Source organism: Cornus florida, unplaced genomic scaffold (assembly GCF_030987335.1).
Source record: "Cornus florida cultivar Cherokee Brave unplaced genomic scaffold, ASM3098733v1 CherokeeBrave_3.0.0_Hap2_Chr08, whole genome shotgun sequence".
Lineage (NCBI taxonomy): Eukaryota > Viridiplantae > Streptophyta > Magnoliopsida > Cornales > Cornaceae > Cornus > Cornus florida.
The window spans coordinates 66543868-66557541 of NW_026775578.1; the positions used below are offsets into that span (position 1 = coordinate 66543868).

At 40.9% G+C, this 13674-nt stretch overlaps 1 protein-coding gene across 1 annotated transcript; it reads right to left on the bottom strand.

The window, feature by feature from the left end:
• Nucleotides 1-7145: 7145 nt before the first annotated feature.
• Nucleotides 7146-7901, bottom strand: LOC132270429 (uncharacterized). The gene has a single exon (XM_059771609.1). It carries the CDS (start codon nucleotides 7899-7901, stop codon nucleotides 7146-7148), a length of 756 nt encoding a protein of 251 aa, XP_059627592.1.
• Between the last annotated feature and the right edge of the window lie 5773 nt (nucleotides 7902-13674).

Sequence of the window (13674 nt, forward strand, 5' to 3'; positions counted from 1 at the left end):
ACTTCCTTCTAGTTGAGCTTTCCATTCTGGTCTTTGTATCATGATGTCATGGCCCCAAAACTTCAACGATATTTCTCTTCATGGGCAAAACATATATATATATATCTATATCCAGGAATATACATCATTGCCCACGATCTTCTGCCAACCACATTCCCTTGGATTTTAGTAACTTCCATCTTAAGACTTTCCTTCTAGGCTTTGGAGTTCATGTCGCCATGATCTCCTTAACTTTAGTAACTTCTTCATCATGGGTAGTTTATCCAACCTATTCTCTTTCCTTCAATAGACCACGGTTTCCTTGACTTCTGGCTAAAACCTCCATATTTGCTTCATGGCGTCATGGTTGTGATGCACTTCCCAAATTCTAGCAAACTCTCTTCATTCTTGCCTCATCAGAATTCAAGCATCATGGGCTCACGAAAATTACTCCATCGTGGGTTACATATATATATATATATATATATAAAGAAATAAACTAAATTCCCACGTTCTGCTGAATTTTAGCAAAAAGGTTGACCTGGCTTGAGTAGTTGCTGATGTCTCCTAAAAATAAGGAGAAAATATTACCTCCACATTCCCTCTTGTGACTTGGTCAACTTTGTTCTAAAAATGGAAAATTCCCATTTAATTGGTATCCTATATTAATAGGATCTTCCAAATAAATTCAAACAGAATTAATCTACCGTGGCAAGTCGAATAAAACTCACCATGTGTCAATAAACTATTGGTTGTTTGAATCTTTGACTTTAGCCTTCTCATGAAGTTGCACTCATGGTAATTTCTTCATGCAATCTTCTCGTTCTTTTAGGACTTTATATCCTAAGTTTGGTAAGTCCTAGTGGGACTCACCACTCCTTTTAATTTCCCGTAGAATTAATATTCCAAAGGAATATTTATTAATATCTTACTCTAACATGGCAAGTTCCATTAAAACTTGCCATGTTACTTCTTTCTATTAATAATCCACCTTAACAATTCCACGTCACATCCTCATATTCTTGGATTATTGGAATACTAAATTAATATGGCATGCTTGTTAAAACTCTCCACTTGTCTTCTTTCCATTCGGCAAAATAATGGAATAAACATATGCCCCCTAAATTCCATGCCTTGTGGGTCTTCCTAAAAATAAGGTGTGGGATCTGAATTCCGCCATTAACATACCACCATCATGGTTTTTAACCTTTAAATACTTAACACAATTAATCCCCTTAGCACCTACAATATTAATTACCTCCAATCACCAACCCCTCTAAGTATCATGTGCCCCCAAAAGACGATTCCCCATAAAAATCTCTTGACTTTCCTTTTTCTTATTTCAAAACTTATACCCAACTTCTTGTTAACATGCCTTTGGACTCTTGGAAAACTCAAAATAATCATTTAAAAGAAACAATCCCTATCACACGTGACTGTTCCCTCGGCTTCCTCTACAAACAATCTCTTCCATCAATGATCCCGAATCTCAAAGGAAATCCTATCCATTTACGGCTAAAAGCTGTCAAACCTCACCATCCTAGTTATTACTCTTTTTGAATTTTGAAATCCTTCAACTACTCACCCTAAAAAACGTATCTTAAACCTTAATGCCTCTTTGACAACTCCTATATAAATCTTCTCCATCCTTATCGTTCACCAATAACTTTCCTTCTATCATTTTTCCTCCTTCTGAAACCCTAAAGGACATCTCCATCCACGAAAAAATTACAGACCATGGCTCCTAAGAAACCTTCCAAGCCAACTTCTAGCTCATCCCTGGCAGCTTCTTCTGTTCAAACCAAAACCAAAATTAGAAGCCACAGTCACCAAGTTCAAGTACTCTTGAAGTCTCTAAACCCTGCTAGACTTCATCTTGAACCTCTGATTCACTTCAAAGACTCCTCAGTTGGATTGGGTCCAGCCTTTGCCAACGTGGCCCCCTCTGAATTAGCCGAATTCTACCCTTCTAGTAAGTTTCCATTCCCTTTCGATTCAGAGTTCCCTCCTATTTCAAAGAAAGGGAAAAGAGTAAAACCCTCATTCAGCATAAGAAACTGGCCAATATATCGTTCATCCTGGTCTTCATGGGTGAGTCATCTTTCCAAGGACGAGAAAATTTCTTCACAGTGGAAGAAATAGGGCATCTGTGACATTATCCAAATCAGTAAGTCCTCCGTAACACTTGATCCGAACCTCCTCTTTCTAGCCCTTTTCTTTTGGTCTTCAACCACCAATTCTCTGTATCTTAAATGTGGAATGATGTGCCCTACTTTGAGAGATATTTGTTGCATCACAGGTCTTAAGCTTCATGGAGATGACGTAAGTGCCACCCTCTTTGTTGAACAATTCCTCTTTCCAACCAAAACCACTAGAAGTAAGAAGTTTATCTCCTCCTATCTCCCTTTTATTAAACACTGTAGGCAAACCGGCCCAGTTCAAGAAGATGAGCACATTGCTTTCCTGATTTGTTGGTTTTCTAGCCACTTACTATGCGTTCCATCTGGTCAAGTCACAAAAGACTTTGTTCAAGTGGCGGTTTCCCTAGCCAGAAATGGAGACTTAGCATTAGCTCCCCTTGTACTTTCTCATTTATACAGAGGTCTTCACAATCTCCTTACTTCCAAGTTTTCAAGGTTCCAAGGCCTCTTCTGGTTGTTACAAATGTGGCTTAAGGTGTACTTCTAAAACAGAACTTCACCCCTAATCACTCCAACTGGAAAATCCCTTCTGTGCCATTCTTTGGCAACCGCAGATCCTTCTCCTTTCAGCTTTGTTGAAAACTTTGAATATTTCTACAATCAATGTGAGACTGGAAACGATGAGTTCTTTGATCCATTCACTGCCATTGGTCGCATGCCATCATAGTTGGTTCCATCTCCCTGAGTGTCTACCAAGAAACATTCTGAAGATTGGAAAAATATTTGGGCCAGCTTCCTTATTGCTCGTGACCTCCATTACAGCACTGCTCAACCTACTTTGAAGAATAGTTTCTGTGGCGTTGAGTTCTATAACCCAACCCAACTAGCAAGGCAAATGGGCTTTACCCAAATGATTCCTTTGCCACCCTGCAAATCTTACAATAGATTCTTTGACCAACGTGTTCGTCTTACAGATACTAAACAATTTGCAGCGATTGACCAAGCCTATGCAGCAGAAAAAATAGCTTTTAATTTCAAAGGCCATATTAGCAAGCCTCAATCAACTAATGAATTCGATGTATGGTGGTCAGCTTATATCTCCTCCACCCGAACCAAGAATCATAAGGCTATCTGTGATTCCATACTGGCATCTTTCAAGCCTCTGTGTCCAAGTATTAATGTATTTATTGTAAATTCCATTCCCTTTTGAAATCCATCAACCCTTCATATATTGAGACTTGGTTAATTTCAGATAAAGAAGAGGAAATACTCGAAGAAAGTGAAGAGGAAGAAGGTGGAGAGAAAACCACCACAGTGGCTAGTAAAATTGAGGGTGTAGCCGAAAGTGGTGACGTAAGTGTTGAGAGTCTTTCCTCAAGTGATGATGATGAGGAAGTGGAAGAAGTTGAAGAGGAAATACCAGAAGAGGAAGATGATGTTTTATACAAAGCGAGGGGAAAGGAAAAACTTCTTAGGTACTTCAACTTGGTTGAACTTGACTTTCCATTTTCTGGACCTTACTTATATTTCCTCTCACAGGGACTGGCCATTGTCAAAAAGGAATTTCAGCCCCAACTATCCTCTTCTGATGAAGATTCTTCTAATGGAGAAGTTGACATTTCCAAAGGGCGAACCGCTACTCAGCATTCCAACAAAGCCCTAAAAATGCGTAGCCCTTCCGGAAAAGTTATTGGAAAAGCTAAAAGGAAAATCATGCCTGAATTGGAAAAAATAGAAGAGTTCAAACAAACTGGAGACTCCCCAAAACACAAGAAACCAAAGTCATCCAAAGAGCTTGTTTTGGTAAGTCTCAATCCCTATCATTCTCTATCTCATTACTTTACACTTTAAAACATTTATAACTTCAACTTGACCAATAGGGCTCTACTATAGGACACAATTTCATGAATATCCACCTGGATCAACAAGTTGCACAAGGAGAGCTTTAAGCTTCAATTATGAAGAGTTTGACCATCAAGAATGAGAAAAGTCTGCCCATTCCAACTTCCACTATTAGAATATCCATTCCTTCCAGAACTGGTGGAACTGCTACTGGTCATACTCTTTTCATCCTAGAGGCAAGTCTTCATTCCTTTACACTTCACCTCCTTTCTTTCTTTCTATCTAATAGAAACTTGTTTCCATTTCAGGAAACTCCTTCCTTATCTACCTCAACCTCCTTTATGATGCAGAGGAGAGCCCTTCCAACCTTGGCTGATCTTTACAAAGTGATCAAGGCCACCAAATCTTCCAGTACTTCTACTTTAAGTGCCAGTGTCCTCACACTTCCAGGACCTTCGGATGATGCTATCATGGTAGCTTAATAGAAATTATTGACTTTTCTTGCCCATGATATAGAATATGTGGTTTCTTTCCACCAAAGTCTGGCCAGCACTATCATGACCCTCAAAAAACATCCTACATTTCTAGAATCTATCCAAATTGCCTTAACTAAGCTGCAACGTCAACTCTAATTCATTGTCAGCCATGTAAGTTCCAGTACTTCCGCAATTTCTGAGTATGAAAAGGAACCCAAGCTCAGAGATAAGGCTTTTGAGGATTTCCAACTCTCCTTAGAATCCTACCCAGAAATCAAGGATCGGGCTGAAAAGCTTATGATCAAGAAAGAACTGAATGAAGAACTGGCCAAAATTCAAAGGGAATTGGAACAAGTAGAACGTGAAGAACTTGAATTGGACCAAACAGCTAATGCCCTTGTCAATGCGTCCGAGCCTTTAAGGAAAGAATGGGAAAAGCGAGTTGAAGCCTTTCCTAAATTTGAGGATGCAAAGGTTAAAGCAGTGGCTGTTCTTGGAGAAACAAGGAAAAATTTGGAATGAACTTGGATGTGTTCTTGCCTCTATTTGATCTCATGTGATTCTCTTTGTGGTTCTATCGTGTGGTTGTTTTTGGAAAACTTGTGGACAAGAAATAAGTAATGGGTACTTTTGCATGGCCAATCCTAGGTTTCAGAGGCCATTTTTGAATTTTGTAATGAAATCTAGTATCTAATGAGATAACGTTCTATTTCCCAACCTTTTGCATATGCCTCTTTCATAATTTATATGGAAAAGAAATTTCTAAGTCACTGAAACTGGAAAATTTCTTCACATATATTTACAATAAGGCATAGCCATATAATTGGCTTTCCATAACAAAGGAAATTCAAAGAAATAAAAGAAATTGCCATAATGGAAATGCATGTATATACAAGCAAGATGAACAATTTCCAGTATGAACAGATGCTGGAACACGTAGCGTAGCCAGTTCCTCAATGAAGTCTTCCATACTTAAGAAATCAGCTGATCTTGGAAATTCAACTAAGTCCGCTTCCTAACTTTAGCCAATGTACGTTTCCAAGTACTTAGCCACTTACTGGAATGAATCCTTCCTCCATTTTGACTTAGCTACCAGAATGACCAAAATATGGTCAACATTCCTCCTTTCCAACTTTCTGGTAACTTGGAAAGGGGAGGTACCAGCCACATTATGTGGCCGGTTGAATGAGTGCTGTTTTCTAATCTTCATAGATGGAAGGGTGGTACTCTTTCAAGTACACACCATTCACAGGGTGCCTATAAGACCCTCCATCTATATCCATCAATCTATAAGCCCCTTTTCCAAGGACTTGTTCTCCTAAGTAAGGACCTTCCAAATTAGGAGTCCATTTTCTATACTCCAATGTTCTGACTCCTGGTAGAAACTTGACTTGCCATACCAAGTCTTCTTCAACGAATGTCTTCGCCTTGACCTTCTTATTATATGCTCGCATGACTTTCTTCTTTTGAGTAATAATATGGTCTAAGGCATTGAGACGAACTTCATCAAGATCTTCTAATTCTGCCAACATGGCATGGTTGTAATATGCTGGAGTTAGCCTATTTTGGAAAGCCACCCTTGCATAGTCATCTCCATTGGAAGGACGACATCATGCCCATATGTAAGCATATATGGTGTGATGCCCGTACTTGAACTTTTTGAATTTCTGTAGGCCTAAAGAGCTTCAGAAAGCAAGTGATGCCACTCCCTTGGATGATCCTCAATCATCTTTTTAAGGATGTTGAGAATTACTTTGTTGGAAGCTTCTGCTTGTCCATTTGCTTAGGTAAAATATGGAGTGGAACTGATCATTTGTACACCACACTCAGCACAATAATCCAAGACCTTGCTTCCAACAAAGGAAAAACCTCTGTCAGTGGTGATAGTCTCTGGAATTCCAAACCTGTGTATAATGTGCTTCTTGATGAAATCAATCACTGTTGACTGCTCACAGGTCTTTAATGGAATAGCCTCAACCCACTTCGTGAAATAATCTGTTGCCACCATTATGTGAGTATGGCCATCTGAAGATAGAGGCCTTAGTTTTCTAATAAAATCCAAAGCCCACCCTCTAAATGGCTATATTTTTACTATCGACTGCATATTAATAGCTGGAACTCTTTGGATCGGGCCATGTTCTTGACATGCAATACAAGTCTTAGCAAATTCTATGCAATCTTTCAATATACCTTTCCAATAATAACTATACCTTCTAAGGAGCCACCTCATCTTGATTCCAGCTTGATGTGCTCCGCATATTCCAAGGTGTGATTCCACCATTACCCTCATGGACTCATCCTTTTCGAGGCATCTTAACAAAAGTCCATCTTTCTTACTCTTCTTGTAGAGGTCCCCATCAATCAGATTGTAATGTGGTGCGAAAAGCTGAATTCTCTTGTCCACTTTGGAGCTAGGCTCCTGCAAGAATTGGATAATTGGTGTTCTCCAAGCATCCAAATCTAATCCATCTATATCAATATTGAAAACCTCCCATGGCTTATTGGCAGGTTTGATTCTTTCTGGCTCTTCAGATTGGAAATGACTTGCCATCTCATACCGTAACTCTACCGAAGGAAAAGTCCTTTTAATTGTGATCAGAGCTTCTTACACACCCGGTGGGACTTTCACTCGAGAGGCTAATTGTGCTAGAACATCAGCCTCCATATTTAAATGTCTAGGCCAATATTTGAGTTGGAAATCATCAAACTAGCAAAGTAACTCTAAGGCCAAAGAGTGGAAAGGCCTTGGATGCCAGTTAAGACATCTATATTCTTCAGATAGTTGGCTAAGTATCAAGTTGGAATCTCCAATAATTTGGACCTTCTCCACCTTTAGCTTTAGCAGAATCTCCAGCCCAATAATTAGTGCCTCGTACTCAGCTTGGTTGTTTGTACACTTGAAATCCAAGAAGAAAGAAAATTTGGTTTTCATTCCTTTCGAAGAAATGATGACTATTCTAGCTCCACCTCCATCATGAGTGCTTGATCCATCAAACATGAGAGTCCAAGGTGTGTAGTCAAGGTAGAGATTATCCACCTCATCACATATTTCTGAATCTATCTTAGTGGATGGATGATCTGCTAGAAATTCTGCTACCCCCCTGCCTTTGACTGCCTTTTGTGGAATATACTTGAAGGAAAACTCCATTAAGGCCAATGACCACTTTCTAATACGTCCAGTAATCAAAGGCCTTGAAAGCATATACTTAATCAAATCTGTTTGAGAAATGATATATACGGCCACTGGCAACATATAGGTTCTTAACTTCATAGCCGCATAGTATAAGGAAAGGCACAACTTTTCAATGGAAGTGTACATACATTCCACTGGAGTGAGCACCCTACTTAGATAATATATGGCTTGCTCTTTCCCCCATTCATTATTCTGAGCTAATAGAGTTCCAATGGACTCATTGGCGGCCGATAAGTTTAATCTTAAAGGCCGCTTCTTGATTGGAGGCATCAACACTGGAGGGTTGGCCAGGTAGCTTTTCAAACCTTCAAAGGCTTACTGGTGCTGTTCTGTCCACTTGAATTCCTCAGCAGCCTTCAATTTTAGCAAAGGGGAGAAAGCATGAGTCTTTCCAGCATGGTTGGCAATAAACCTCCTTAAATATCCAACCTGGCTGAGGAATTGCTGCTACTCTTTCTTGGTGGACGGTGGTTTTGCTTCAATAATTGCCTTTGCTTTTGAGAAATCGCTGCAACTCTTTCTTGATGGACGGTGGCTTTGCTTCAATGATTGCCTTTGCTTTATTTTGATCTATCTCAATACCTCTTTGGTGGACCAAGAAACCTTGGAAATTTCTAGCTGAAACCCCAAAAACACACTTCAAAGGATTCATCTTTAACTTGTGCTGCCTCATCCTTTCAAAAGCCATCTTCAAATTGTAGAGATGTTGATCTTTAACCGAGGACTTGATGACCACATTATCAATGTAGACTTCTAAGAAATGGCCAATCATGTCATGGAATATGGCATTCATGGCTCTTTAATATGTTGCTCCGGCATTCTTCAACCCAAATGGCATGACAACCCATTCAAAGGTTGCAATGGAACCTGGACATCTAAAGGCTGTCTTGGCAATATCTTCCTCTGCAATGTAAATCTGGTTGTACCTGGAATGTCCATCCATGAATGAAAGAATTTCATTCTTGGCAGCAGAATCTACTAACTGGTCAGCAACAGGCATGGGATACTCATCTTTTGGAGTTGCAAGATTGATATTCTGAAAATGCACACATACCCTTAGCTTGCCATTTTTCTTAACAACTGGAACTATATTAGAAATCCAGTCAACATACCTGGCGGTTCTTATAAAACCAGCCTTGTGTATCCTTTCTATCTCTTCTTTAACCTTTAGAACAACTTCTTGGGACATCCTTCTTGGAGGCTACTTGAAAGGCTTGAAACCTTCCTTAATTGGCAACTTATGCTTTACCAGCTCTCTGGAAAGACTTGGCATTTCCTCGTAGGTCCATGTAAAGCAATCTTTGTATTTTTCAAGTAAGGAAATCAATTCTTCTCTAAAGGTTGGTTCCAAAAGCTTACTGATGTAGGTAGGCCGAGGGTCCTGTTCTGTTCCAAGATTAACTTCCAAAAGTGGATCTTATACTTCAGCCTTAAGATCGTCTAACTTCGTTGGCACCACCTTCAAGTCTGTCAGCTGGATAGCATCCAACTTGTCTTCAGTATCTTTTATAATCTCCAAAACATTGGTTGAAAATGAAGTACCAGCAATAGCAGCCCTTTCCAACCATAGTTCGGCTAGATATGCTTTCAACCTGGCAAGGCAGCAGTTAACCGCTTGGCCAAGTATTCTATTTTCTTTAGATTTCTTTTCCATAAAAACTTTTGTTTGAAATGTATTGCTGAACACCGGCATTGGGTAAAATTGTTGGCCTTGGTGTTTCTTGGAAAAACTCCCTTACATCTTCTTCCATAAGAGTCCTTCTCATGGTGGCCTTCCTTGGACGGCCCTTGCTATCCTTTCCAATAAATCTGATTGGAACGAATTCTTCACTATATAACTTAGCATCTACATCATAAACCCTTGCCACAAATGGCCGGTTATCAGCTTCCACCACTTTTACCTCATCTCCATCCCAAAATATTAGCATTTGATGGAGCGAAGATGGAATGTAAAAATTTGGGTGAATCCATTCGCAGCCTAAGAGCAAATTATAAGCCGCTGTAGACTCAATAACAAAGAAGGCTGTGATGGAAGTTCTATCTTCCACCGTTAACTCCAATGGTAGGATTCCTTGCGTCTTCACTATTCCTCCCATGAATTCACTAATGGACACATCAGTTGGAATGATATCTTCAGGGGACTTTCCGAGCATGCGCATAACATTGACTGGAATAACATTCAACACCGAACCATTGTCCACCAAAACTCTTGCCAAAGGCCTTCCTTCCACTAGCACCTTGATGTACAAAGGTTTAAGCTGCTGAGTCATGCCATATGGTGATTTTTCCAACATAATTTTCTTTGGCCTCGTGAGGCTGTTCTCTTCAATCACAACCCCCTTTAATTTCTGGAGATGCTCAGCTTCATCTTCAAAGACCTCCTCTATTTGAATACCATTATTTGGTTCTATAATGGTTGGCCCAGAACTAGACTGTCCAAGACTTTCCATGGGAGGACTTGTATCTACTACATCTCCTTCCATTGAATTTGCTGATTTGGCTGAGGCTCAAAAAACAAAGGAAGAACCACTACCATATTGCAAGTAAATTCACCTGGAAGGCTCCCAAAACAAATTTTCTTGCTGCTACTAGAACTGCTGGGAATTTCCAAATCTGTTTCATCTTTCGTAGGAGGATTGTTTGTAGTCAAGGAATTTCCAACCTCTAAATCAAGATCTAGCAAATCATCAGGATCTCTCTCCTTTCCTCTAGCTGGAAGTTCTGATAAGTCTGACGGCTTAGTAGTCTTCTTTGGCCAGTTGGACCAGCCATGGTCTTTCTCCCATAACCTTCTTCTATCAGCCCTCTTCCTTTGTTGCCTTCACTTTTGTGGGCGGGTCATATAGGAATCATCATAGATAGGGAACTTAGGATGATCAAGCCTCTCCCACCTGTTACTTTGCAAGATGGGAGGCTTAACCATTCTTTGTTGGAGACGCTCATTTTCCCTTCTAACCCATACCTCCGAGGCCATTCTTGGCCTGGAATGCCTGTCACCTTCAGAACCTTTATCTTACCGTCTACTACTTTTAAACTTTCTGCTAGGAGGATGAGAACCTGGCTGATAGGAAATTCTACTCCTTTCCAAATTCTTTGGAAGAATTTCAGATTTCATCTCTGCTGCCATTCTTTATGGATGAACCCGGCTTTTCTTCTCTGGAATGGTTACAGTAACTATGTTTTCCACCTTTTGGAAAGTTAGCCGGTCATGGACTTTCCTTTTCTGACCCCAGTCACTATTGGAGGGCTTTTCATTCTACTTCTCTTTTGGAAAGTCTTTACGGCAACCTTCATTCTGAACTTTACACTTGGGGCAACAACCTTGTTAGATTAAAGCAATCTGGGCCTCTCGGAGTTGCCTCTCCAACTTAGCTACTGTCTTCCCCATAAATGTTGCCGCCTTTGGAATTTCCAACTTTCCACTGGTCGCTGGATTTACCAAGTCCACCTCCTTTTTGGAATGCTCCAGAACCATGGAAGCAACATTTGTTGCAACAACCTTGGGGAAAGGATTTCCATCAACACCCATGACTTCTGATTTTTCTGGAAACTTAAAATGGCCATCTTCGATTGCCTTTTGCACAATGTTGCGGAAGATAACACAATTATTAGTGCAATGCTTCCACAAATTGTGGAATTTGCAATACTCCTTCTCGGCCATTTCTGAAGCCGACAGTATCTTGTGGCCCGCTGTGAAAATCAGTTGCTTGTCAGCCATGAGCAAATCAAAGATTTGCTCGGCTTTAGAGATGTCAAAAGAGTAACTTTTAGAAGAGTCTGCCCCTTTCTACATAGAACCAGAGATGGCCTGCAAGTTGGCCGTGACTGACTTTGGTTTTGTCAAGGCCTCACAAGTATAGGCCTTCTTTATGTTGAGCTCGGCTACATTTACTTCAAACTCCCCTTCAGTTTCAGTGGTATACACCTCACAGTTAGGATCACGATAGTAGGTGCCCTTGGAAGAGTTCTTCCTATCTTGCTCTTCACGAAGGAGCTCTTCATACTTAGCCACTTTGACAGCCAAGTCGAACAAGTCATGGAACTGTACACCTTCAAACTTCTTGCAAAGTTTAAATTCTAGGCCGTTTACAGCCATCTTTACATATTCTTCCTGTGGCAAAGACAAATTACATTTGAACTTGGCCCGCCTGAATCTGGAAAGGAAGCTCATCACAGACTCTCCAGGTAGTTGATAAAGTTTGAAAAGGTTTGCCATGGACACTTCAAGCTCAACTCTATAGAACTGAGTATGGAATAATTCCTCAAATTGCTGCCAACTTTGAATGAAGTTGGCTGGCAAGTTGGAATACCACCTGAAAGTATATCCCGTCAGTGTGTTTGGAAACAAGTGTACTTTCAGCCATGGATTGGCTGCTGCTTCTCCACACTGAACAATGAACCGACTGATATGTTCCAAAGTAGACTATTCACCCTCTCCATTGAATGTTGCAAACTCTGGAATTCTGAAATTTCTTGGAAATTCAACTTCATCATTGAACTCTGGATAGGGCTTTCTATAAGTTGGCCTTCCACCCCTTCGAGTTAGGCCAAATTCCTGTTGAAGGAATTCTGCAAGTTGGCCTCTGTCAAGCACCATAGGTAGTGAAGGGTTGTTATCTGGCCAACCTTGAGGTTGATTAGCCACCTGATGCCCCCCATCTGCCATAAGCAAAGGGTTGGCATCTGCATAGTTGTTCCTACCACGGCTCCTTCCTCCTTGGTTAAGAAGTGGCTCCCTTGGAAAAGGTTGCCCCCCAACCGCCATTGGAATGACTATAGGTAGTGGCCTTGCCTGAACAGGTACGGCTGGCTGAATGTTCATAGGTGGAACATTTTGTTGTGCTTGTGGTTTATGGTATGGCCATGGTTAGCCAGGCTGATCATGCCAAGTCTGCTGTGGAAATGCCACAGGTGGAGGATTCTGAACTTATTGAATGGTTGGCATGGGCATAACTTATGGAACAGTCATCTATGCCACTGGAGCAGTCACCGGTGTAACTAGAATGTAAGTCTGCGCCATTGGAAGGGACTGCACCTATTGCTAAGTTGGAGGGAACGGCCCTGCATGTTGCTGAGAGGAACTCCCTTCAACAAATGTGGCCGGCCTGCTCGCTTGGAAGGCCGACTGTTGAGACCCTTCAGAGTCATTTGGCCGAGGGGCCAAACCTTAGTTTAAGCTTCCAAGGGTCCGTTCCAACATAGACGTGAACCTTTGAGAGATTCGGTCTACCAATTCCTCAAACTTTCGATCTTGAGATAAAACAACTTTAGATTGGTTTTGAGCAACTCTGGCTAAGTCTTAAGTGACTTTAGCTTGGTCTTACGCAAACCTATCTTGCTGCATTGCCATCATGCGGATGTTATCCATGATGGGTCCATTTGCTATTGTTTGAGCAAAATTTTCCACCATATCATTTTCATTAGGTGCGAATCGTGAACTTTCCACTGGAAGTTCACTGACTTGCATTTCTTCTAGTTCGGAAGTGTCTTGGACAGACTTGCCTTGCCTTCTTCCACTGGCCATTGAACAATCTGTCTAGAAGGTCCCGCCGGGCGTGCCAAGAATGTTCGGCTCCTAAAAACAGAGGTTCCACTTTCCAGGTGAGTGGAAAGTAGGAGTGGATGTCAGGCGTGCCAGGAACTGCTGTCGTTCCAAAGTGGATATCCGAGCAACTATCCAGTAGGAGAGTGTAAGGATCAGGCGATCGAATGAAGGACTGGAATTACCACCTTCAAGTGTTCTTTTTGCCTTGAAAAAGGACTTTCAGACTGAACTATGGCTAGTGGAAAGGAAAACGGTATTGAAAGTGTAGGACTTCAAAGTAAAGTGCTGGAAAGTAGGAATAATAAGTGCAGGACTTGAATTAAACATATTGAAGGTGCATTACATGAATGAAAAGATATTGAAGTGTTGTTTTGCTGTGTGATTTAAACAGGATTTGTAAACTAGCTCTAAGTGTTCTATTTATAGAGCTTCATGCATGCATTAACTAGGTGTGGCAACTTCAGCAGCTTCCACGTGGAATGGTTCCGGACTGCCACA

Excerpts from the sequence above, each read along its gene's own strand:
- LOC132270429 (XM_059771609.1), bottom strand. The coding sequence starts at position 7,901 with ATGCCTCCAATCAAGAAGCGGCCTTTAAGATTAAACTTATCGGCCGCC.